Source organism: Carassius gibelio, chromosome B11 (genome assembly GCF_023724105.1).
Source record: "Carassius gibelio isolate Cgi1373 ecotype wild population from Czech Republic chromosome B11, carGib1.2-hapl.c, whole genome shotgun sequence".
Classification (NCBI taxonomy): Eukaryota; Metazoa; Chordata; class Actinopteri; order Cypriniformes; family Cyprinidae; genus Carassius; species Carassius gibelio.
Window position 1 is genome coordinate 25702264 of NC_068406.1, and position 27500 is coordinate 25729763.

General features: G+C 38.6%; 2 protein-coding genes across 9 annotated transcripts in view; both read left to right on the plus strand.

Annotated features, from left to right (window-relative positions):
* The window catches only part of LOC127967913 (uncharacterized), an 11876-nt gene extending 1357 nt beyond the window's left edge, over positions 1-10519 (plus strand). For 2 of the 4 annotated variants that reach the window (XM_052568679.1, XM_052568678.1), the window contains 8 exons: positions 73-265; positions 1676-1750; positions 1864-1938; positions 3689-3757; positions 3847-3900; positions 3996-4067; positions 4524-4629; positions 4903-5425. In XM_052568679.1, the coding sequence (XP_052424639.1) occupies positions 73-265; positions 1676-1750; positions 1864-1938; positions 3689-3757; positions 3847-3900; positions 3996-4067; positions 4524-4629; positions 4903-4994 (736 nt within the window). In that variant the 3' untranslated portion in view covers positions 4995-5425. Of the gene's footprint in view, positions 1-72; positions 266-1675; positions 1751-1863; positions 1939-3688; positions 3758-3846; positions 3901-3995; positions 4068-4523; positions 4630-4902; positions 5426-7396; positions 7496-9833; positions 9879-9976 lie in introns of those variants that run through there. The other 2 variants (XM_052568680.1, XM_052568682.1) reach the window with 2 other exon arrangements.
* LOC127967910 (interleukin-1 receptor accessory protein-like 1-B) overlaps positions 1-27500 on the plus strand; it is a 193009-nt gene that overhangs the window by 24077 nt on the left and 141432 nt on the right. The gene's annotated exons all lie outside the window — the stretch shown is intronic.

Below are 27500 nucleotides of genomic sequence, written 5' to 3' on the forward strand. Positions count from 1 at the left end.
ATTGGTGATCACAGAATATGACATCTGCTGGTCCTAAGGTTTCAGTGCTGATATTGTCTGTCTCTTGTTTAGTGTCGATGCAGCCCGAGATGACGGTTCTCTTGGGCGGCTTGTAAACGATGACCATATTAACCCAAACAGCAGGATGAAGACGATTCGTGTGGATGGAAAACCTCACTTATGTTTATTTGCCACAAGGAGCATCTGTCCTGGTGAAGAGATCACATATGATTATGGTGATTCTGAGTGGCCATGGAGATGCACGGTACTGACACCTCTATACTGTCCATTCTGACTTATTGGATTATAGTAAAGTAAAGGTATTAAACATCAGTTGTTACCTAAGTTAATGTTAGTAACTTTTTATTTTTTACATTACATGCATGTACATTCCAGTATGTCAGGATGTGTGTGTATGTTTACACCTGTTTCATGAGGACCATCATAAGAACATAGTCTTAACATGGTCTTGATGTCACATTGTGTGTGTTTACACCTGTGTTACGAGGACCCTGTTTTATGAGGACCGTCATAAGAACATAGTCTTGTGGTTGTGTGTGTGTTTACACCTGTGTTACGAAGACCCTGTTTTATGAGGACCATCATAAGAACATAGTCTTGATGTCACATTGTGTGTGTGTGTTTACACCTGTGTTACGAGGACCCTGTTTTATGAGGACCGTCATAAGAACATAGTCTTGATGTCACATTGTGTGTGTGTGTTTACACCTGTGTTACGAGGACCCTGTTTTATGAGGACCGTCATAAGAACATAGTCTTGTGGTTGTGTGTGTGTTTACACCTGTGTTACGAGGACCCTGTTTTATGAGGACCATCATAAGAACTTGGTCTTGACTTTACTGAAGAGTCCCAGTCAAGTCAAGACTTTTTTCTAAGAGAGAATGTAATCTGTTCCATTCTTTTAAGGACAAACACAATTATTTCAAGAACTTCTTGGATACCTTTATAGCTGCTGTGCCTTGTTCAGAGTTCTTTAGGTTCTTTAGACACTGATTCTACTCAGTTATCATTTCAAAATATGTGGTGATTAAATAAAACTGACTTTTTACCAACTCCTATTTCAAGATACTTAATCTAAATATAACAATTAGACATTTTCAATATCATATGGCCACAATGGGATGTGAATGATCCATATTTAGCCTAATATTTCACATCCACGCAGCCCAATGTCATGGTGATAACTAGGGTCTTCAAATACCAGACTTTCGTCAAACAAAAGACACACTGAGATTCTTCGGTCAAACATCAAGACCATGTTCTTATGATGGTCCTCATAAAACGGGGTCCTCATAACACGGGTCTAAACACACACACAATGTGACATCAAGACTATGTCAAGACTATGTTCTTATGACGGTCCTCATAAAACAGGGTCCTTGTAACACAGGTGTAAACACACACACACACACCACCTGAAATACTGGAATATATATATATATATATATATAAATAAGCATGTAAGGTAATACATACAAAATCATGAACATTAACTTGGGTAACACTTGAAAATTGAAATATTGATCTGAAATATTGTAATCTTACTTTTAAATCACATTGATAAAATATAAGCAAGATTATAAAATTTGTTTTATATCAGTATTTTATGTGCTCATTTATTGTCACAGATGACTAATTTGATGTTCTTTTCTAGACTCTTAGTGTGGTTGAACCGTCCACTCTTGAAGTCAACACTCTGTCCCAGTCAGAAGACACAGACGTAGAGAAGGTACTTTTTTTTAAATCATTTTTAGTTTTATATCTGTTTTAAATTAGAATTTCATCCACACATTTATTGTTTCAATCAATGTCACAGATGACTAATTTGATGTTCTTTTCTAGACTCTTAGTGTGGTTGAACCGTCCACTCTTGAAGTCAACACACTGTCCGAGTCAGAAGACACAGACGTAGAGAAGGTACTGCAATTGATTGAGTGATTTTATTTTATTGTTATTTTATCGTTTTAATTTATTATTTTATTATATTTTTTGTGGCATCATACCTGATTTATTTACAGTTGTGTTCAAAATTATTCAACACCCTTGACTTGCAAGACAATTTGCTGTGGAGGATAACATTTTATGAAATCAATTTAACGAAGGCATCAGTAAAGTATTAGAGAAAGTTTGTTAATACACTTTTGAGTGATTCTGAGAATGGAAAATTGATGAATCATGATAAAATTCGAATTGGCTCTAAACATTCATGTTCAAAATTATTCAACCCCCTTTGTGCAGAATCTTTTATTCTTTAAAATCACCAATAAACGCTGTCTGTAAGTGTTTAGAAGCTTCTGTCAGCTCTCTACTACAGTTTTGGCCCATTCCACACCTGAAAAAGCTTTCAGATCACTGATAATCTTGGGTTTTCACATTGCCACTGCTTTCTTCAAATTCAACCAGATATTCACAATGAGAATTAAGCCTGGAGACTGAACAGGTCACTCAAGAACACTCTGTGACTGATCCCTGAACCAAGCAGAAGTAGATTTGGATGTTTACTCTGGGATGACTGTCCTGCAGGGAAGTCCATTGATCATCAGCTTCAGTTTTTGCACCAAAGGCATCACAATTCTTGTCAAAATGGCCTGACACTTTAAAGAATCCATGATGTCCTTCATACAGTCATGATTTCCACTTCCTTCTGCAGTAAAGAAACCCCATAACAGGACTGATCCACCTCCAAGTTTGAGGATGGAGATGGTGTTCTTCTGCTTATGAGCTTTGTCTGTTTTGCAGCAGACACACCGCTGATCCATGGGTCCAAAAAGTTCCAGTTTGTTCACATCACTCCATATAACATTCCTCCAGAGCTCCACAGGTCTACACAAATGAACTTTAGTTATTTCAAGTCTGCCTTTTGTTCTTCTTGATCAAGAGTGGTATTCATCAAGATGTCTCAACATGAAGGCCATACTTGTCTAGTGTTCTTCTTACACACTGCTTTGAAATGGTTTTCCTCCTTTCATCAGGTCATCTTGCAAGTCTTTGGCTGTACATTGCAGATTTTTCTCAGTTGCTCTGATTAAACATTTTATGATATTGTGCTTTTTCTTCCACAACCTCAAAGGTTTTCTGCTAAAACACACTTTAAGCTAAGAAATAAGGCTGAGAGCTGTGTCTCTAGGAACTTTCAATGTCTTGGAAATCTTCATATAGCCTTAGCCTTTCTAAAGTAATACAATATTTCTTCTCTTTAGCTTTTGTGAGATCTCTTTTGATATTTTAGCTACTTAACTTCAACACATGCATGGGATAACTGTATGTGTAACGGCTCAAGCTAATTCTGTTTTTAATAGAGTTTCTAAAAGCTTAATTGTGTTTTGAGACTGTTACATTCCCCACCATGCAAATAAGTGATTTAAAAACAGCAATGCTGAATAGGGGTTGAATAATTATGACACAGCAGTATTATTAAAAAAATCTTATAACTCAAATATATTACATTATATATTGACAATATCACTTTTAATATTCAAATGAACTGTTATAGATGCAAGTTTTATTATATCCTGGATCTTCAGAAAAGCTTGTATTTGTAAAGTACTGCAGTCTCTAGGTGGGTGAATAATTTTGAACACAACTGTATTTATTTATTTTGCTTTGGTAACTCATTTATAACATAATTATTTTATTTAAATTTAATTTTTTGATTTCATGTTTTCAGCTGAAAGTTGTCAATGATCAGTCAGTGTTGGACTCCAGTATCTGTGCAGCCTCTGAAGGACTGGAAAAGGTAATTCATTATCAATTTGTACAGTCCCTGAATCCTTTGTCTGCAGTACGATGTTTATTTATTTTTTATTTCTGTTTCCTTAATTTCAGGTGACTCTGAAGAAGGACCAGTTACTATTGGATGATCAGGACTGTGTTGAGAAGGTAATTAAATGTGCATTGCATATTTTATGAAATGTTAGATTGATGTTGCAAGAAATCATCTCTACATAAGTCTTGCTTTTTTTCATTGTTTTCAGATGTCACCTGTCAAAGAGCATGTGTGGAATGAGGAGCAGAGCTTTTGTGCCCCAGTTGAAGGAGTTAAGGAGGTATTCACATGTTTCGGATGAACTGTTATTTCAGTGCAACAGTGATTGCTCTGAAGTCCATGTCTGCATGAACTGTACACTTTGCTGTTACTAAATGCATGTATTTAGTGACCTGTTTTCACTTTCAGTAATATTAGTCGATGTCTGAATCAGGGGTGTCCAGACTCGGTCCTGGAGGGTCAGTGTCCTGCAGAGTTTACACCGGCCCTCCAGGACCGCTCTAAATGTAGATTTGTAGTAATATATTGACCAGTACCTTTTAAGGTCTGTAACGTAAATGTTTTTAATGATTGTAAGTGATCTTATTAACTAAATGACCACAACTTCCCTGTCATTAAAAATACATTAAATTATTATTGAAAGACAATGCAGCTCGTAATGTAGTATCACATGTATGTTTTAGAATCTTTCTTTGTTGCTTTAATTTAACACTCACTGATGTTTTTTTCTTCACAGGTCTGCAGACATGTTGTGGTCACTTCAGCAATATCAAGCATGGATAAATGTGCTGAATGTGTGGGACCTGTTGCAGCTCTCAAGTGGATTGGCCTGAGATGTAAATGTTAGTATGGTGATTTGTACTCTATACATCATGACACTTCTATTTTTATCATTTTAGTATCACTAATCAACGTTATGAAGTCAGTTCAAAATGGGATAACTGTTGAGTTTGGCAGTAGGAGAGAAGGAGATTTCAGACCATTGCTAATGCACAGATATGTAATACCATTAATAAAATAGGAGTTTTATATTGTTTTCACCTTACTCTACGTTTAGGCATAGAATCTCGTGTTAGCGGTTGAACGTGTCCTGACATGTGACATTTCTTTTATAGTGTGCTCCAGTTTTTGGCATAAGTCCTGCTATCTGAAGCTTCATGAATGGGATGGAAGACGGTCATCGTGTGTAAGAAAATATTTGATTTGATACATTTGTTCCATATTTTTGAGTTATCGGTGCTGTAAATTAATCATAAATATTTTGACAATAGGACGTAAGTTCAGAGGAAGATGAGCTGTCAGATGAGGATTACATACCTCAGTCAGAGTCAGACCATCAGTCAGACAGTTCAGATGAGTTGACAACAAGACCAGCACGTTACGACCAAGCTAAACTCTTAGATATACAGGAAGCTGCGTCATCTAAGTTTAGTGAACATCTGAGATCAGATGTAACTACCCTGAATGTGTCTAAGGGCAAAGGAAAAGGAGTCCTGAAGGTCATGGAAGCAGCAAGTGTGTATGATGAGTCTGATTTAATGTGTCATGAGGAGCAGTTTACTGATTTTGAGACAGACAGTGAATCAGACTTTCCCAGAAAGCAAGGCTCAGTGGTATGCAGGTCAACAGATGTGCTAATGTCATCACCTCAATCACACAATAGTACGCTTTTGAATTCAAAAAGCACAGTAACATTGAGAGAAGAGAGGGAACGCAGCATGGCTGGAGGTGATCATTGTGTGCAGTCACCAAAAATCTCCTGTTCAGCAAATAGGAAGAATTATTGTTACATCTGTGGCAAACCTCAGTCCAAGTTAGCGCGCCATTTGAAAACTCATATGGCTGAAGTTGAAGTTGTTCAGGCTTTGTCACTCCCAGTTCACTCAAAAGAACGTAAAGCAATGCTGCAAAAGCTCAGGAACAAGGGCAACTTTCAGCATAACACTGACGTTTTACAGTCTGGAGAGGGGGCTCTTAAAATAAAACGAGCACCAAAAAGAAAGTGTGATTCAAAGCAGTTTTTGCATTGCATGTACTGCAAAGGGTTGTTTGTACGGAGAGATCTGTGGCGTCATTTAAAAAGATGTCCCTCAAAACCAGCAGCTGACAGTGAAGAGCAAGGGAGGAGGAGAGTCTTGGGCCTGGCATCTATGGCAGAGTCTTCATTCAGTCAGCACATATCACAAGGAGTTTGGAAACTCTTAGGTGTGATGAAGCAGGATGACATTTCCGCTGTGGTCAAAAATGACCTGAGTATTCTTCAGCTTGCACAGTCGTTTTTTAACAAACATGGTCATGACCCTACCAAATTTGAGTATATTCGACAAAAACTCCGTGAAGTTGGAAGATTGTTGCTGACTTTGCGTAGACAGTTTTCTGTGTACAGTCTTGAAGAAGCTCTGAAACCTGCCAATTTTCATAGACTTATTCGAGCGGTTCAAATGGTGTCTGGCTATGATGATGAGAGCCACTGCTACCAAAGCCCAAGCCTTGCCCTGAAACTGGGGCATTCGTTGAATAAGATTTGCGAAATCATTCAGTGCCGAGCACTGATGTCTGAAGACAAGGAATTGATCTCATCAACAGAGACCTTCAAAAAGCTCTACTCCTCAAAGTGGTCTGAGATGATCTCACACACTGCTTTGGTGACACTGAATGAGGCCAAATTTAACAAGCCATCAACACTTCCCTTCACCCAGGATGTCCAGTCTCTTCATCAGCTCCTTGAGAAGACTGCACATACTGCTTTTCAGAAACTACAAGAGACTGCATCTCCTCAAAGCTATGCAGAACTGGCCAAAGCAACCCTCACCAGAATCATTGTTTTCAACCGCAGACGTGCAGGAGAGGTCTCTAAAATGCCGCTGAAGGCTTTCAATGAAAGGGACGGCACTTCTCTCCATGAAGATGTAGCGATGGGCCTGAGCAAGTTTGAGCAGAAACTCTGCAGCCATTTCAGTCGAGTTGAGATCAGGGGGAAGAGGGGAAGAAAGGTTGCGGTTCTTCTCTCTCCTGATATGGTCGATGCCCTGATGCTACTGGTCAGCAGGAGAGGTACATGTGGAGTGCTAGACACTAATACTTTCTTGTTTGCTCGGCCAAACTGCCAGAGTTGCTACAGAGGCCAGGACTCTCTGAGGGTATATGCAAGGGAATGTGGAGCTCAAAATCCAGAATTTCTCAGATCCACTCATCTTCGCAAGCACGTGGCTACGCTCTCTCAAATCCTAAACCTGAAAAACAACGAGTTAGATCAGGTTGCTGATTTCTTAGGGCATGACATCCGTGTCCACCGTGACTATTACAGACTGCCAGAAGCCACTACTCAGCTTGCTAAAATATCAAAGCTACTGTTAGCCATGGAAAAGGGCTGCCTTCCTAATCTTCAAGGCAAATCCCTTGAAGACATTGAGATTGAAGGTACGTCCATCCTAGCATGTTTAGCACAGCGGGTCTTTTAAACTCACAGGAAGGTTTAAGAAAAGTAATCTCTGAAATATGTCTTGTGTTCGTTGTCATTAGGAATGGTTTATAAATGGTGTGTGATTGTGTTATTTCACTTCTGAATGCAGATGTTTTTCATGTTCTGAGTTTTATTTTTCATTGAAGATGAGATCATCATGACGGATTCTGATGACAGTGATCCTGAAGAAAGTGAATCTGATGATGAGGCTCTTGCTGGAGCTGCGGGAAACTCCAGAAATGCTGGTATGTGTCAGCTAAGTTTTTTTTTATTTTTAAATAATCAAAGTCAAAAATTATATTGGGTAACACTTTATTTTAGGGTCTCTAAACTACAGTGGTTTGAAAGTGTTGGCCCCCTTCCTGATTTCTTATTTTTTTGCATGTTTGTCACACTAATGTTTCAGATTATCAAACAAATTTAAATATTAGTCAAAGGTAACAAATTTAAAAGTAAACACATGCAGTTTTTAAATGAGGTTTTTATTATTAAGGGAAAACAAAATCCAAAACTACATTGCCCTTTGTTCAGAAGTGCCCCCCCCACCTTTGAAACTGGTTTATCACACCTGAGTTCAGTTTCTCCAGCCACACCTCTTCACAGTTAAGAAATCTCTTTAATAGGACCTGTCTGATAAAAAGTGAAGTAGACCAAAAGATCCTCAAAAAACTAGACATCATGTCGACATTCAAAAATATGCAGACACAAATGATAAAGAAAGTAATTGAGATCTATCAATCTGGAAAAGGTTATACAGTTTTGGGACTCCAATGAACCACAGTGAGAGCCATTTTTCACAAACTAAAAAAAAGTAAAAAGTTTATTTGATTAGTGTTTTTTTACGATACAAATCATTGCAAAGCAACTTCACATAAAATTAAGTTTCTACACTATTTAGTAGTAGCTTATAAGTGGTGACTGTCAGTTTATGTGCATATGTCAGGAATCAGACATAATCAACCAGACGATGAAAACTATTAACAGCAATTATAATGTGATTGCATAGTAAGCAGCAATATTTGTTAGTTCTGTATGTTGGTTCAGTGTTAACATCATCTGAGTTCCTCTGAGGGGTTGGCATCATCTCTTAGGTGTTCTGGATCCAGACTGGAGCTTGTGTAAATCCTAGTTTCCACAGGATGTCAATCCCAGCAGAAACAGAGAAACAAATAGAGACATCATTAGCATAGCTGCTGTTCCAACCAAGTACAATTAATTAGTTTAACCCAAGCTAAATTTGATCAGATACAACTGCAGTCACAAATTATGAGATGCATTATTGCTCATTGAAAAATATGTTTTTAATCTAGATTTAAACATAGAGAGTGTGTCTGAACCCCGGACATTATCAGGAAGGCTATTCCAGAGTTTGGGAGCCAAATGTGAGAAAGCTCTACCTCCTTTAGTGGACTTTGCTATCCTAGGATCCTAGGATCCTAGTGATGGATTGTAACGTGGTAGAAGGCTAGTTAGGTACGCTGGAGCTAAACCATTTAGGGCCTTATAGGTAAGTAATGATAATTTGTAACTGATACAGAACTTAATAGGTAGCCAGTGCAGAGACTGTAAAATTGGGGTAATATGATCATATTTTCTTGACCTCGTAAGGACTCTAGCTGCTGTATATGGTGGTCGTAGTGTCATGGTCTGCTTCTGGACCTGGAAAACTTACTGTGATAAATGGAGAAATCTGCTGTTTACCAAAAAATCCTGAAGGAGAATATCTGGCCATCTGTTGTGACCTCAAGCTCAAGCAAACTTGGGTTCTGCAGCAGGATAATGATCCAAAACACACCAGCAAGTCCACCTCTGAATGGCTGAAGAAAAACAAAATGTAAGAGTGGCCTGGTCAAAGTCCTGACCTGAATCCTATTGAGTGACTTTAAAAAGTTGTCCATGCTTGAAAACCCTCCAATGTGGCTGAATTACAATTCTGCTTAGATGAGTGGACCAAAATTCATCCACAGTGCTGTAACAGACTTTACATTTAATTGGAAGTTATCGCAAACACTTGATTGCAGTTGTTGCTGCTTAGGGTAGCCAAACCGATTATTAGGTGTAGGGGCAAACATTTTTCACACAGGGTAATGTAGTTTTGGTTTTTGTTTTCCCTTAATAATAAAAACCTTCATTTAAAAACTGCATGTTGTGTTCATTGGTTTTCTTTGACTTATATTTACATTTGTTCGATGATCCGAAACATTGAAGTGTGATAAACATGCAAAAAAATAAGGAACTAACACTTTTTCACACCGCTGTAGTTTCTTATTAGTGTGCGTAGTAGTAGAAGTAGTAGTGGTGGTGGTAGTAGTAGTAAGCACTTATTAATAGCTTATTTTACATGACCTTATTCTACATCCCTAATCCTACCCAATACCTTAATGTAACAACTATCTTATTTACTTTTAATAAGCAGAAAATTAGGAATTTGAGGGAAAAGTTGTTGTTAATAGTGTTCCCTATTATAAAGTGTTACCTTGTATTATATTAGTCCAGCATTTATAACAGGATATTACTAAAATATATATATATATATTATTTATTTTGTATTTATTTATTTTTTTAATGACTGATTGTCTGCAGGTGTTCAGAAGATGCCCATTGAGAGCACCACTGAACTTCCTGAAGGTACCAGAGGTTTAAATTGCAATGGCACCATCAATGTTGCAAAGCACATGAGCTCTCGTAGAGTTAGAACTCACTAAAGTATGTATTCTTCTGTACAGAGAGTGAGAGTGAGGCAGAAACTGAAAACCCACGGAGAGGGCAGAAGGTGTCCTGGTCAAACGCTGAAGTTACAGCTGTAATGAAACATTTTAAGGGCCACATAGCTAAAGGAAAACTGGCCACACTGACTGAATGCCAGCAGTGTAAATCTGCTGAGGATCCTGTTTTGGTGAGACGCAGTGCACAGAACATAAGGGATTTTGTAAGAAATCGAGGAATTAGCTTAAAAAGGAAAACCCAAAGCAAGTGATGTTACAGTACATTTTGTGTGTTCTTGATGCCATTCAATTAACATTAGAACTTTGGCTGTTGTTTTTATTTCCCATAGTGCAATACTGTTATGGCAGCAGTTCATACAAATATCTCCTTGTAGAAATCGAGGTTGACTGTTAGTTTGTCAAAAATTACAAAATTGTGTCAATTTCTCATTGATTTTTGGATGACCTGTCCCTTAAAGAGAATTTAACTTCCAGAATGAAAACTGTCATCATGTACTCACCCTCCACTTGATCCGGACCTGCATCAGTTTCTTTCTTCTGTTGAACACAAAACAAGATCTGTTAGTATCTGAACAGTTAATGGGCATCATTGACTTCCATAGTATTATTTTTTTTTTTCTTCGTACTATAGAAGTTAACGGTGCCCATCAACTGTTCATAAACTAACAGATCTTGTTTTGTGTTCAACAGAAGAAAGAAACTGATGCAGGGCTGGATCAAGTGGAGGGTGAGTACATGATGACAGTTTTCATTCTGGAAGAAAACCATTCCTTTACAGATAAATCGGTTTCTCTACACATCTGCAGCATGTATTGTGTGCTCAGAGAGTTAATCTCATGTACACTGTGTGTTTAGTGAGGTACTTACAACATGAGGATTGCCTTTTGATTTGATTTATAGTTTTTTTTTTTTTTTTTTTTTTTTTTTTTTTTTTAGTTGGTGAACTACACTTAATTATTTGATGTTTGTTTTGTGTGGCATTCCTTTTTTTTTTTTTAAAGATTACCCGTTTAATTAATTGGCGAATTTGACAACATGTTTATTTTTATTTCACAAATTTAAGTCATTATTAAAGTACTTCTAAAACACATTGGTGTCTGTAATGTTGTGTATTGTGTTAAAGATCCTGTACTCTTCAACCACCTCAGTCTTAGTAATGCAGCATAGGGACATGTCTGTGTGTTGTGTATGGGGTCACGTACCTGTAAAACACATTGGTCCCTGTAATACAGAGAATGGACATGTTTTGTGTATTGTAAAACGAGTGTCCTCATAAATCAATCGGACCCTATAAGTCCCAATTATGTAATGGGCGGGAACATTATAGGAGGGGCGTGACAGTCCTTGTGTACCACCAAAATATCATATTGTCATATTATCAATTCTATTGTGTGTAAAGAAAATCCAAAGTGATATTTGTGTTCTGCAGAGTAAAACAAATTTTTTGATAGTTTTATCATCTCTGTAGGACACCGGGAAAGGGGTGTCCCCTTAAACCACCATCCAACTGGTTTGGCCATCAGAGTACTGCTAAACCACAAAAACCAGTGTGTGTGTGTGTGTGTGTGTGTGTGTGTGTGTGTGTGTGTGTGTGTGTGTGTGAATGACAGATTCCTTTAGATTCCCTCTTGATCTGCGGATGTGTTTTTGGTGATGTTTCACGATCAGCAGCTGAATGATATTCATCTCTCTTCATATTTCATGTGACACAGTTTAATTTCTGCAGTGTAATGATGGTTAATCACACATCAAGCCCCGTCTGTGTGTGGGTCCTCCGGGCCGTCAGGGAATGTAATTGTGATGATGTTAATTGTGTTTGTCCATTATTGGCTAATGGGCTCTTCGGCACATGTTTGATGATGTGTGTGGTGATCATCTGTTCTCATATGCATCATGTATGAGCGGATTATTACAGCTGCATCGATCCGTCTCCAGTTTTACTAACACGAGGCTGGCACACTCCTGATCCGTCGCGTGTTTTCCTTCAGACGGCAGACGAGCGAATCACTCTGAAACACAGATAAACGCTCCTGAACGTGTTCGGAGAGACAGACTCGCATTTGTGGCCAATTCTGCAGATTAAATGTGCTGTTGCTAATGAGCTTTAGGCAGTGAAGGATTCAGATATTGAGGAGCCATTACTGCTTCTCTACACACATAATTGTAGAAAATCCACAACAGCTTTCAGTGATTTTACTCGCTCTAAACACGTGACTTCAGCAATGTACGATGAGAACGGTCAGGACCAGGGTTTTGTTTTCCTCAGAGGAATGTTTTTCCTCACAAACATACAGCACAAGATGAGCGGTGCAGGCTTTTTCCTCCAGGTACACTTCATTTTTTTTTTTTATGTTTTGTTTTAGTTTCCTGGATTCCATTTTAATAGCTTAGTCATTGTCTAATCAATTGAATTAATAACATTGACAATTTAGTATATTATTTAATTATTTTAACAATAATTATGTTTTATTAAAGAAAAATTCTCAAATTATCTGCAAATTTTCTAATCTATGATTTAGTTTTATGTTTTTGTCATCAAAAAAATGATCAAATTCATTCATAAAACCATTAACAGTTGAATCAATCTTTTAATACTATCAAAATAAAATAGAAAATTATTTTCTATACATTTTTTTATTTTTATTGTCATATAAAGAGCTTTGCTGCTAAAACTAGTTCATATGGCAATTTGAATAATTGTACAGCCCTAGATTTTTGTCCTAAATTCAATTGCAAAATTATACATTCTTAATTAAGACAAAACATTGAGGGCAAAAACCTTGCCTGGCTTTATCCAGAGTTCAGATGTATGTGCTGGAGATGCATGCACATCAGCGCATATATAATGAGATGATACCTAATTTACTTTTATAAACAGTTCAGAAAGCAGAAATAAAATAAATTCAGATCTCCCTGCAACACACTGAGGAGACTTACCTAGCAACACCCTAGCAACAGAGCCAGCACACACACAGTCCTGAAGCTCCGTGTGTGTTAGCAGACAGGTTATCTGCGTCTCGATCTTCTCAGCGGCGTCCAGTCTGATGGCATCGACTCATCGGCGGCTCACTTACACATTTAGCTCCTGTAGTTTGAGCTGCTGTGAACATTGATCCAACACAAACGCTGCTATTGATCAGAACACATTCGCTCGCTCTGCTGCCATATCAAACACAAGATTTGTCCTCATAATCCTGAACATTGATTCCAATTATCCCCTCGTCCTGTTAGACGCTGTGTAGTGCCTGAACTGGATTTGTCAACAGGAAAGCATTTGATTTTATTTTGGTTTGCCTGCAGAAACACATACTTGCACACAGAATGAAAGAATGGAGTTGTGTTTTAGGAAAATCTGTTCACCTCCATTGAATGAAAAGCTGCATGAAGCTCACAATCAGCAAAACGTGAGGTTCTTTCTTAGTATTTCCAGAGTTTCCCAGTACAAACATCTAAACCGTTTTAAAGCAAGACACATTTACAGGATGCAAAATGACATAAACCTAAGAAGTCCTGAGAAATTCCAAACTGATTTTATAGCACCAGTTTGGACCGGAGCCATTTCTATTCTAACGTGACGATGCCTCTGTGTATAAGGCAAGGTTCAGAAAGAAAATATTGACTGAGTCCGTGTGGAAGAACTTGACTGGTCTGCTGTGACTTTAAATGCAGACCTTGAGCCAAAAACTCTTCACCAAACACCAGTGACTTGTACAGTACATACTCTATATAGACAAAAGTATTAGGACACTCCCTTCTTTAGAACTGATAGAGGTCGCAAGTCACTGGTGTTTGGTGAAGAGTTTGTAAAGAAAAGGCTCCTGTCCAATTAGTCTAACCTGTTCATTAGAAGGGGTGCCAATACTTTTGTCCATATAATGCATTTAAACCAGAAAACAAGACCGAGATACTGGGGAAGGATTTCCTATCTGTTCCCATTCTGGAGTGTGTCTGATTGGCTGTTCGCTTGTTTGCATCCCAGTGAACCCAGAGCTTGTGGCTGTTGATGTCACACACTTTTCAACCATAATATCGATCAGCTCCCGTGTTTATCGTTTGACCAGCCTCGATCTCTGGACAGAGGAGCCTTTGATCTCATAATAACAATGTTGTGAATATCAGCCGATTGAATATGTTTGCTGATATTGCATATGCATGAACATCATTAGTGCCAATAGAGACTCAACTATGTTTGGAACAAAGCTGTCTGAACTCTAGCAGCTGTGCGCGTGTCTCGGCTGTCTGTCCCAGTCCTGCTTTCTGTCCCTGCGCATTAGCGTTAGCATTAGCATTATGAACTGTCTGTTTGGAAACTGTGTTTGTGTCCCAGTCTAAAGCAGCTGTTGCAGGTGTCTAACCTGGTTTAGGCATCCGTTATTTCTCATTGCTGGAGAAGCATATTTAGGCTGTGTGGCCCTCAGTCTGGTTTTCTGCTGGACAGTCCATACCAGTCCTTTCTACTAATAAAGACTTTTAGATAATAGTAATAAATCGATTAAAGCATAGGCCTAGTTTAAGTTAAAGGGTTAGTTCACCCAAAAATGAAAATTAAGCCATAAATTACTCACCCTCAAGTCATCCTAGATGTATATGTCTTTCTTCTTTCAGACGAATCCAGTCAGAGTTATATTAAAAATGGTCTTTGATCTTTCAGGCTGTTTAATGGCACTCAGCGGGTGTCTCGCGTGGCTCCGGGGGCTCACCGTTGTAACCGGAAGCAGTTCTGGGGGAATGGGGTCAGCCCTGCGCATGCACCGCTCAGAAGAGACGCACACGGACGCTCGGGAGAGATCCAAACAACGGTCACTTACTAGTAGTACAAAATGAGGATTTGTAAAGAAGAATGTGGGAGGATTTCGATAAAAGCCAAGAGGAGACTGCTTTTCCTTTGATAAAGTAAGGAAACTTAGCTTCCGTTGCTTCTGTTAACAAACGTTGGTTTTTACAAGACTCACGTCGCCTGCTCAACGCTGACCTCATACGCCATTCCCCCAGAACTGATTCATTTACAACACTGAGCACAAGCTAGATTAATGTGATTATTATGTTTGAATATGGATATTTTTATTAGAAAAACTCATTGATTTGCTACGGAAGGCCTTTGTTCACCCCCCGGAGCCACGTGAGACACCCGCTGAGTGGCATTAACCTGTTAACCAGACCCCCATTATGGGACCCTCAGCTGAAAGTGCCCTGCCTAACTTAACCCTCTGGAGTCGATTAACGCGAATATATGTGTGATGAGGCATTTTTTCCTGATAACCCCAAAAAAACAACTTAAATTACACTTTAAGTTTTGATCGTACAGATAAGAGCGATACATCAATCAAATCTGTGAAGGCTCTCCTTTTGTATACAGACATAATAGCAACAAAACTTTGTGCATTTATAAAATAAAGATAACAAACTAGGTGTGCTGTCAGCAGCCTTTATCTGCGGTGACCTTCATTTAGAAATGCCTCATTAAAATGAACTGTAACTCAGTGAATACTCAACAAAGAGATATGAGAGATATCTGTAGAAAGCTTGACATGTCTACTTTTAAACTAAATAAGTGCTTCCAAAAACAATATTCTGTGATAAAGTAATATGAAAACAACGCGATGTCCAGTCTTTCACGTCTCCCTTTCTTATATCTAATGTGAGCATGCCCCCGCGCTGAGCGGGATATTGTGATTATAATGTTTCACTGAAGAACGCTTGAATACACCCATACAACAGAAAACAATCCAGCGAGACTGTTCAAGAAAAAAGAATGAAGTGCTTTATTCAGCAGAGATCATAAACCTGAGTAAGTCTCTTTTTATTCATTGATATACTTGTATTAGGTTTCACATAATGTGTAAACATTTTACTAGTTAGACTTTTTCCGAACTATAATTCCTGACTAAATGTATAATCAAGTAAAACATTATGAGAGTTTCAATAACAATTTACACTAGGTAACGCAGGTAAATGCAGGTACATCTTTTCAAAGATCAATAAACTTGTATTTTATTTTATGGTAGTTTCAGAGCAAGAAATTACAACATGTTGACTTTGTGTGGCTTAAAATAAATTAATTTAGTATGTTTTATAATGTGTATATGCCAGTTAGGGATCCTCATAGTGACCGTTTAACCGTTAACCGAAAGTAAACATTTAGACGGATGAAGGAGCTCGATGAAGGGGCCATTCACATATCATGTATTTTTTTGTGCTCAAGTTCGTTATTTCAAATGCGGTATGCGCGCTCATAATGGAAGAGACACGCTCGTTTTTTCAGTGTTTTTTTTTTAACACATCTAGTTAAAAACATCTCAGCTTTTCAAAATGATGCAAGTGCACCAGGTCATGTGAAAAGAACCGAATCAATCCGCTTCCTTCAGGGTAAAATACCCGTTGTTTTTCAAAAATGGGGTGCACCAAAACACAGCAGAGTTTTATTTTACTTTTCTTCATAAATAAATCTTGTAGCAGTGTTACAGCAAGGGTTTTTTGGTGGTAGCAATCCATTACTGAAATGTCCTCGTTGTAACAGATATCGCAGCTGATGGATGCTTAGCAATGACCGACGCGTCAGGAGCGCAACTGCACAAGCGCTTTGGAAAGGAGAAAACTACGCGTGTGTGTGTGTGTATTGTGGAACCAGCAGGCCGTTCTGTGTTGAGCGAGACCCCCCGGAATGAGTGAGAGGAGCGTATATTCAGAACTGCGCTCTCCTCACGAGCTCAGATCGGAACAAACCCGAGCCTCACTGTCTGCTGAACTTGCAGAAACATCAACATAGACATAGCCAGACTAGACTATTTTAGTACATATTATGAGCTTATTGAAAAATTTTTTATTATTCTTGACAAAATTAGAATATATTAAGTGTTTTTATGCCTAGTTCCTATGTCTATGGCTTAATGACGCTATGATGAGCATTTACTACTTTAAAAAAATGCGGGTCAGGAAGCGGGTCGGGTACAGTATTTTCTGTTTTCGCGGTCCGAGCTGCTGGCGAGTTTGTTGAAAATGTGGGTCGGGTGCGGGTTATTAATACATTGACCTGCCCATCACTGCACAGAGCGCTAGAATTCAAATAAACAATCTTCCTCCTATCTTTCACTTTTATTTCAGTGGATTGTCTCATTCTGTTTGTGACACTGTACGCTGCAAAACCGTGCCGTTTTTTACTACCAAGATGCAGTTTTCTGAGTGTGAGTTATTCTGTAACGGACACAAACAGTTCTGCTGAAGAACTGAAACATAAACAAAGGAATTATGATCCATATTACAATGTTATTGCTTCGTTGGACTAAATGTATTCTATGAGATGTCATTCAGTGGACCCTTACCTTTCTAACTGAACCAGGATTTACAGCTGTGGATGTGTTTATGACTCGTTATTACGATGAATCTGGTATGTACAGCGTTTCCATTCTTCATGTTTTGATGTGTACTGCTTACACAAATGTAGCAAATACAGTCTTTATAAGCTTTCCATTGAAAAACAACGATCTGTCGTCGATGCTTGAGCCTTAGATCTTTATTATGATATATAGTTTGTCAAGATTAAATTTACACAGTATTGTTAATATCAACTGGTTTCGCTCCAACGTAGATTCAAACAGAGTCGCAGTAGAAAGATTTGTTAGTAATGATTCATTACAGAATGATTCAGTGTTTCTTAAACAGCTTAGAAAAGTTGCTGTTACAAAAGTTACACGTCACATTACATTACACATGCATATGTGTGTGTGTCTCTGTGTGTGTGTGTGTGTGTGTGTGTGTGTGTATAATGTCATGGGTATGACACAGGTATTACAAGGAGAGGGTGACTTATGAGGACATAACCCATGTCCCCATTTTTCAAAACACTTATAAATCATACAGAATGAGTTTTTTTGAGAAAGTAAAAATGCACAAAGTTTCCTGTGAGGGTTAGGGTTAGGGGTAGGGTTGGTGAAGGGCGATAGAATATACAGTTTCTACAGAATAAAAACCATTACACCTATGGGATGAACACACTTTACACAAAAACAAACATGTGTGTGTGTGTGTGTGTGTGAATGAGTGAGTGTGTGTGTGTGTGACCATGTGTGTGTGAGTGTGTGTGATTGTGTTTGTGAGTGTGTGTGTGTGTGTGTGTGTGTGTATGTGAGTGTCTGAGTTTGTGTGAGTGAGTGTGAGTGTGTGAATGAGTGTGTGTGTGTATGTGAGTGTCTGAGTTTGTGTGAGTGTGTGAATGAGTGTGTGTGTGTGTGTGTGAGAGTGTAAGTGTGTGTGTGTGTGTCGCCGGTTCCCGTCAGACTCTCAGTGTGTGGCTCGTTTCAGAACTCTTTAATGACGCACACAAATGAAGGTTTGAAACACGGCGTCTGTCTGGTGTTCTGGAACACTGTGCACTTGTTCTCTTAATGAACGTCTTCTTTAGACGCCTGGACGCCTTTCCAACAGTCAGCCGTCTCCTTTCCGTTCAGAAGAAAAGCTCGGCGCTGGGCTTTTCTCCTGCTTCACTCGCGTCTGTCTCTGATCCGCCCCGCTGCATGCTGGGAAAGCTCCATTCAGCAGCCGATTTAGTCACGCCTGTTTCTAATGAAAGAAAATAACCTGTCGTTTCCCGTTTTGGGAGAGAGGTTTTTAGGTCAGCTGTGGCGTCTCCTCGCCTCATTGCTTGAGGAGCTCGTTTGGTGTTTAATTGCGTCTCAGAATGCAGTCGCGTCAGAACCGCTGTGATTTATCCTGACTCTCCGGATCTCTGTCAGATTTATCCTGTGTATTTATCTCTGTCCTGTGTGCAGAATCTATATCATACTCCTCTGTTTCCCATGATTCTCTGCTGTTTCATTCGCTCAGGACCTGCAGATCAATAAATTCTGCATATCAGGTTCAGATGTGTTTTTCTGAGCCTCCTCCTCCTCGCCTCTCCTTCATCTCATGACAGATCACTTTTGCTGGCCTTTTAACTGATTTGAAATCATCCCCTGCGTGAGGTTTTGTGATATTTTTGGCTGTGATTGTGATTGTGTCTCCTGTAAAGCTGCGGTGTGTCCCTGAACTGTACATCTGTCTTCAGTAGACTATAAAACCTTCCAAAAGACTTTTAAACTGTTTGTACACTTTCACACAGGACATTATTCAAAGTTTGTTTTGCTTTTTTTTGCAGATCAATGAATTTCTCTGAATTTAATTTCATTTGAATTCTACCTGTTTCAAACAGGAAATGTAATTCTGCATCCTGTTTGTTTCCTGAATTCAAATGTGATCACCTGAATCAAGATTCAGGACATTCTCAAATTTCTCCTGTGGATGAATATTAAAGATCTGAACGTTTCTGTTATTCAGAGTGGTTTTGCAGTAGATGAAGTCATTTCTTCAGTGATCGTGTGCTGATGTGTGTATTAATCATGCTGAGATGAAGCTGACGATCAGTGTTTGTGAGGACCTCGTCATGTAGGAGTTCACATCATCTGCTGTGAGTTCATGAAGATATGAGCAATAGGAGTTCATCAGTGGACAATCCTTAAACAATGAATCCCCATTTTCATGATATGGTTACGAAAAACAGACATTAAAGTTTTTTCTTTCAACAGCTGACACACATTTTCAAAACTTTGCCTCTGTTTTCATAACTTTACACACAAATTCAAGAACCCATCTTAAAAGCAAACATTTGCAAACACCTTTGCCATAAAATGAACTCCTCTTATATGTGTGTGTTACACAGAGAGCTGTGTGTTGTGTTTTGCAAATTCTGGAGTGACATCATAACGTCATTTAGCAACGTTTAGCATCAAATCGCCTTCTTTAGCACTTCTTTCACTGCTGTGATGTCTGTGTAGTCTCTGGTGAAGTGCAGTGCTGTGTGTTTGTGTGACGCTAGATTAGATTAGTGCTTTAACTGCTCCGTCCTGAGATTATAATGTGCTCCAGACCCATCTGCGCTCGGCGGAGTAGATTAGCGTGCGCTAAAGCGTTTGGGAGAGTTTGCTTTGATGTGAGCGAGGAGAGGAGGATTACAGCTTGTTTCTGCGTGTGTTTGTCTCAAACATCCTCCAGACGCTCAGATGCTGCAGGTGTTTCATCTCTTCTTCACTTCCTCTCAGCTTTCTGCAGCGCTTCAGCTCCACATTCAAAAGACTGTTCACCCTAAAATTATCTAATTATCTTAACCGAAAACTATTTTAGGTTTATTTGATAGTTTATTTTTTTTAGACTTAAAATCAGGAGTCATTTTTCTTCCAATGTACAGTAAATGTATCTTTATTTTCAATAATTGTCCTAGTAGACTAGAGAAAAACACTTATTTATTTTTCAGTGCTATTAATGTTGTTTTGTTCTTAATTATTGAAAATCATATTATTATTATATTATTATTCATATCATACTCACCTATACGATATGACTTTATGAAGTGTGACAGTGAAGTCTGTGAGTAAAAACCTGACTTCTTCATATGATAGAAACACAGCGCCTCGTTTACCAAACGAAGAAAAACGTGCATACGGTCATTTCAACACAAAACTTTGTATTTATCAACATACACGTGAGCACTGGCTATGATCAAATCTCACATCTGGCCTCATCTCACAAATCTCACATCTTATTATAATTTTTTTCACTAAAATGCAGTCAACTGATCATAAATGTTTATTTTAAAAGGACTGCTGTAAAAATGAGCGTGCAGCACTCAAACAACATTAGAACATGACTGAAGTATAAAGCCATGTTTAAGTTACACGATTAATTATAGTTTAGCAACCAAATGTTACAAATATGGCAAGAATGGAAACATTCTGATTCCTGGGGAATGAGACAGGCTCATGAGCCCAATGTATATATTAAACTATATAAAAAGTGTATAGTTAATATATACTTTTATAAAAACTTTATTTTCCATTCTTGTTCTGTTCTGAATATTTGTTGTAGAGTGAGGGGAACTAGGCTTGATGGTTTATATTTACCAGTATTTTAATATACATATAAATTACATCTAGATTAATGTTTGCAATAACAAGGTTAATGAGTGTTTTTTGAGTAAAATCAGTTTCTCTTTCAAGAGATTACTTTTTACTTTTGTACTTTGTTTTTTGCCGGGTTTCGTTTCTCTGTGTCGTAAACTCTAGGGCCAAGTTAGTCTCTATGGCAGCTTTCATTGGCCAAGCCCCGCCCATGAGGCCATGTGACGAACATGTCAAACAACCAATCACAGTTTGTTGTGTTCAGCGTCAGGTTTGAGGCTTGGAAATGTTGCCACAATAATGCCTTGTACCGAAAATCCTGTATAATTCAACCAATCCAATGACGACTTCTACACTCCTGAAGTGTTTCCACTTTTGAGTCCCATATGGATTTCACCATCGGTCCATGAGCGTGACGTCTGAGGCTGAGACTAGGGGCGGAGCTTCGAAACCAGGTGTTTTTAGGGGCGTGATATCCAAATGACAAGTGTTTTCTTCCACCAAATTTATCAGCATACAATCATACGATGTGTGTTTGTGTGTGTGTGTATGTGCATGTGTATGTGTGTGTATGTGTGTCTCTCTGTGTGTGTGTGTGTGTGTGTAATGTGTCTCTCCTGAGACAGACGTGAACTCCGGCGCTGGAGCAGCTGATAGCGCCGCTGTGAGTTCTGCTAAGTCCTGACCGTGGGTCGATAAGAAGAGCTGGACTCTGATAACGTCTCTGAGAAGACGACAGCGCTGAGCGGACGAGCCGTGTCTCTGGAGCAGATTTAACTCGGGAGGGTTTCTGTGGGTCTTAAACAGAGCAAACAGCAGAATTATTTAACCCTATTTTGTGTAATGAATTCAAAAAATAATGTAGGTGTATTACCAGTTATATGTTAAAACTTTAAAGTGTTGCCAATTCAAGATATTCACACTAGAGAAAAGTCGTGGCCTAATGGTTAGAGGGTTGGACTCCCAATCAAAAATGATATGCTTAAACGAAAATGGTCTTAAAATCTTAAGTTTACCTTCATAAAACCTGTGGACAGTATTGAATATGGACTCCAATTTTAATGTGACACCAATGAGAATGAGTCTAACATTGTTTGTCCAAAAACGTGAGTTAGGAACAGTTGTACAGCACTGGACTGTGTTTTTATTTGCTCTTCGGTGTAACTGAAACCTTGCATCTGTGCCATTCATTAACAGTCAGGCAGAAAATGCAGGATTCATATTTAAATTGACTTTTGCAGCTTAATAGTAACAGATACTAGTCCATATCGTGACTTGATTGAAGTGTAATGACCTACTTTTGATTAATTCATTCAAAATTTGACCAATTCCGCGGCATTCCACGTTAAACTGTGAATTCCGTTTGGATTCCACGTTTTCTGCATCACGGAAATCATAAGGCCCTACAATTATACCCAATGTATAGTCTCACACTTTAACTGCTTCTATCCTTGAACACTTAATGATTGTCTAATCAAAATAAAAGAGCAGCGCTGAGTCTAGGAGAACTCACCGGTATCACACACACTCCGGACGCACAGCAGTCTAAAACTGTCTATTTATTCACCAAATGGACACAAGTTTACTTCAAACATGAACAATGAGGCATATATAAGTTTGGAGTTCCGGATAAAAAAAATAAATAAAAGGAAAGAGCGATCTATATTATAGCTCTATAGATGAAACTTATATTAAGTCTATAAAGACTTTATTAGATCCACAGAAAGACAAATGTTTCAATGATAACTGAGGGGCGGCAGTGGCTCAGTGGTTCATGTAGGTTGTCTACAAACCGGAAGGTTGCTGGTTCAATCCCCGGCTCCACCTGACCAAGTGTGGAGGTGTCCTTGAGCAAGACACCTAACCCCAGCTGCTCCCGACGAGCTGGATGTGCCTTGAATGGCAGACACCGCGGTCGGTGTGTGAATGAGTGAATGTAAAGTGAATTGTAAAGCGCTTTGGATGGCCATGTGGTCTGTTGAAAGCGCTATATAAATGCAGTCCATTTACCACAATGCTCAATATACAATTCATTATGTACATTAACAATGATTCGGGGTGAATATAATATCATTTAGTGGAAAACTATGTGAATGGTAATCTGAGGCGCAGCAGGATTTTCTGTCGGCTGTATTTAAATCCGGGTCTAAAGTTTCTCTCTGTTCAGCATGTAGCATCAGTGATTTTAGCCACTAGAGGCCGCTCTCACACTCTATAATGAAGACAGACCCTTCTCAGACGCTCCAGCAATGGAAGCAACCCAGGAAAATATCGGCATGGATTTTTGCCAATAACCGATTGTTCCCGCATTCAACTAACGGTGCCGATTAATCTGCAAGACCAATACATCACTTGACATCTAATATATATATATATATATATATATATATAATATATACACACACACACACACACACACACACACACATGTCAGCTTTATATCGGCTATCGGCCCTTCTGCTTTCCAATATATCGGCATTGATTGTTAAAGAAACGATATCGGTCGACCACTAATGATGAGTTTATGTTTTGCAGATTTGGTGTGTGCTTCTGCTGCTTGAGTGACAGCTTTCAGAAACAGAGACAAGTGAAGATTCTGTGTGAAAGCAGATGTAAAAAATAGTGAATACAAATCTCTGTGGCAACTCATACATTAGTTATTATGATCTTGTCATCTTCTTGTGAATGTGCTATACTTTGTTGTGTGTCAAATTACTTTTGTGTGGAATTCATACAGAAAAATGAAATATGCTGTAGTCATATAAATCTCTGTAGCCACAAACATGAACACACACATATACATGAGCTGATTCCTGTTCTGTACACACACAGTTCAGTCATTCACAGGAGTGACAATTTAATTCTACGACTGAATTAAAAGAATTCAGGTTGGGACAACTGTATTTACTGAAATGGAAGGAAGAGAACACTAGTTGTTAGTGATGTATTTAAATACACTTTATGGACAAAAGTATGAGGACACTCCCTTCTTTAGAACAGACAAAGGCACTTTCAAGACTGTGACAACAAAGATGAAAACATAATTCATAATTTACACATATTAAATAATTTCTGTTGCAACAGTTTTGGATGTGTCTAAAAGGACTGTATCCATATGTACAAGTCACTGGTGTTTGGTGAAGAGATTTTGGCTCAAGGTCTGCATTTAAAGTCACAGCAGACCAGTCAAGTTCTTCCACACTGACTCAGTCAATGATTCCTTTCTGAACCTTGCCTTATACACAGAGGCATCGTCGTGTTAGAATAGAAAAGGTTCCTGTCCAAACTGGTGCTATAAAATTAGAAGCACACAATTCCCTATAACATCATTATATGCTTAAACGATTCGTACTCATGGAAATTATTAAAGTAGTCAAACCTTTTCATTAGAAGGGGGTGCCAATACTTTTTCTATTGCTCTGTCGATGGTTGTTTAGATGAATTTGCCGAATATAATGAGTCTTTGGTTGCTGTAATGTGTAATATTGCCAGTGTTTGGAATAACGGCATTTAAAAGAACTGCGTTAGGTAATGACGTTATTTTTTCAGTAACGGGGTAATCTAACTAATTACTTTTCGCGTCGTTATAACGCCGTTAACATTACTGGACGTTAAATGCGGTGCATTACTATGTATTGATTTAATAAATTACTTAATCCGATCGCACCTTGTCTCACACAGCGAGTGAGGAGGTAGCTTAATGAAGAGATAAGCGATTATGATTGGCTAAGGCAAAGTCATGTGAAGTGAAGTGAAGTGAAGTGACATATGTGACATGACAGTGTCATGTGTTTCATGGCAGCCATTCAGAGCCAGTGTTTTTACACCAGTGGCGCCAAACACACACACATGCGCGAACACACGCGCACCCACGCACGCAACAGCTACACAAAGATTCGCAGCAGCAGCAGAGATGGCGAGTCAGGAGCAATCCGATGAAAAGTTGGCATTTTCAAGGTGGAGATATAAGCACTACTTCAAATTCCTTGTGGTCAAAGGCAAGAACGTGCATGTAATGTGATACACACGCATCTACAAAGCTAGTGGCTTTAGTAGTTATGTACGAACACCTGTCTGTTCTACTCATTTTAACTGACTTGTGAAAACTGAAAAAAAAAAAAACTTAAGCACCTTTTTTTTTTGTTTTTTTTTTTTTTAAATACAGTAACGTAAATAGTTACTTCCCCTGGTAACAAGTTACTTTTATTATAGAGTAATTCAGTTACTAATTCAGTTACTTTTTGGAACAAGTAGTGAGTAACTATAACTAATTACTTTTTTAAAGTAATGTTCCCAACAGTGATTATTGTGATATTAAGATGCCAGAAACCTGCTCCGTACACACACAAAAATATACACAGTACACAATCATGTATTATATAAAACAACAAGGATGCGATTTATCATGATTAATCATTTGACAGCACTAATAAATATCTACATATTCTGGAATTAATATATGTTTGCTTGACAAGTAAAAATAATAAAATATGTCTTCCAAATTTTGTAAGTTTTTGCTTAAAACAAAACAAATAAATAAATCTGCCAGTGGGGTGGGAAAAATCTTCTTAATTCAAAGGCTAAATAATATATTATTTTTCATACCCCTGTTGCAGATTTTTTTTTTCATGTCAAGGAAATGCATCTTAATTCCAGAATATGTAGATATTTATACTAGAAAACAAGACAAAGATAGTAGGGAAGAAAATCATGTTTGCGGTGCATCCACACATGAAAGCGCTGTTAAAGTTCCTCGCGAGGGACGCGCCGGTCCTGCAGGGAAGGAGAACAGCCTCCAGAAGCTCTGTTAAAGATGAGATAGTGAGAGACATGGAGCCCAAACGCTCGAGTGCTTCTGTGTAGACCATGAGTGACCCAGATTCTGTCCCCTGCTCAGCTCGTCCCAACACAGTCGATGCAAACGCTAGCAGCTCTCTCTCTTCACACATGAAAGACGCTAAAGCTAACGTGCTAAACAGCATCACATCCAGTTACAATACTCAGATATGGACCGTTTAAGCACATGTGTGGTAATGACGCAGTGATGATCGATCATGCTGTTTTAGTGCTAGTGCTCATACATCACATCTGGAAAACATTTGCAATGAGTCCAAGGCATTTCCTGACAGATGTTAAATAGACATTTACAAAATGTCTTTAAAGTGATGAGAATTTATGATGACTGTAATACAGACTTTTATCAGATCTTTTCGTGTGTCAGATCAAGTGCTCTTTAAAAGGCATCTTGCGTGTGAAAGTATAACTGAATGACTTCAGGATATTATGTCTGTTAGACAGAAAGTGTTTTAGGTATGTTAGGTTTCAGAAAATGAAATATACTAAATATATAGTTAATAGTTTCTGATCATCAGTGTTTGGATGTTAGGGTTTGGAGGTTGGTAGTTGATGTGATTCTCCACAGCTGTACTAAACAGCAGCTGGTTAAAGATCTGAGACATTTTAAATCTGACCAAAGAGACATGCATATGCTTTTCAGGTCCTCCCATATGATCATATTAGTATTTGCAGGTGCATGTATATGTCACTTTCATTCATCAGTGTGTCTGAGGTGGAAACCGATTCTTCAGTCGTCTGATTAGATGCACCTGTGTGACCTGATGTTAGGATCCAGTATTTTCCAGCATCTTGACTCTTGGTTGTGTGTCAGCGAGGGTTACATCTGGAAACATCAGATGTCCAAGTGTCTGTCGGCTGTTTCAATAATTCATAGAGGTGCTGACAAAAGTGTGAGTGGAGATCTGCACTGAGGTTTAATGATAGTGTGTCAGCAGTCAACTTTCTGCTGTTTCTCTGCCGCGCTTCTTCAGCCAAATTCCTCTGCTGTACTTGTTCTGTTTTTTTATTATTATCAACATAAAATCCAAATGGATGGTTATTTTCTTCGTGCAAGCTCCTGCTCTGATTCATCGGTTCATGTAATTCCAGAATACAGGAGCTTTCATTGAAAGCAAAACGTGACTTCCGCTGTCGAATTAAGCTGAATTCCTGAATATGAACTGAGGTAATTGACGGGATGTAGAATTTGACTGTAACTGAGAGAGAGAGAGAGACGGAGAGAGAGAGAGATGGAGAGAGAGATGCTGTTGTAGGTGATTTTAAACTCTCTTCAATAATTACACAGTAGTTTAACACCATCTGATAAACTCTAGTCTCACATTCTGGTTTTCTCTTTAGCATTATCAAGTTTCATCTCAGGTTAGATCTGTGAGTGTGTTTGTGAATGTATAAGTGTCTTCTAGGTAAATGTTTAGCTTTGTTTAGTTGTTGTGGATCTGCGGCCGGTGGCTCTTCTGTGCTGGGAGGTGTCCAGACTCTGAGGGCCCTTGTCAGGGAGCAGCGGGTCTGTTTGGGTCAGATAAGACACATTGGTTTAACCCTGCAGAGATCTGAGCTCGCGCTGCAGCTGCTTTTATTCACTGACTTGAATACATTTTCTCTTTAATTGCTTCTATTTATTTATTTGTTCTCTTCTTCAGACTCGTCGTGTTTCTTGCAGTGATCGTGTTTTTGAGGTGTATATGCGAGCATGCGTTTTAAACAGAGTCATTCGTTTGGATTGCATTAATATTAGCGCTGTG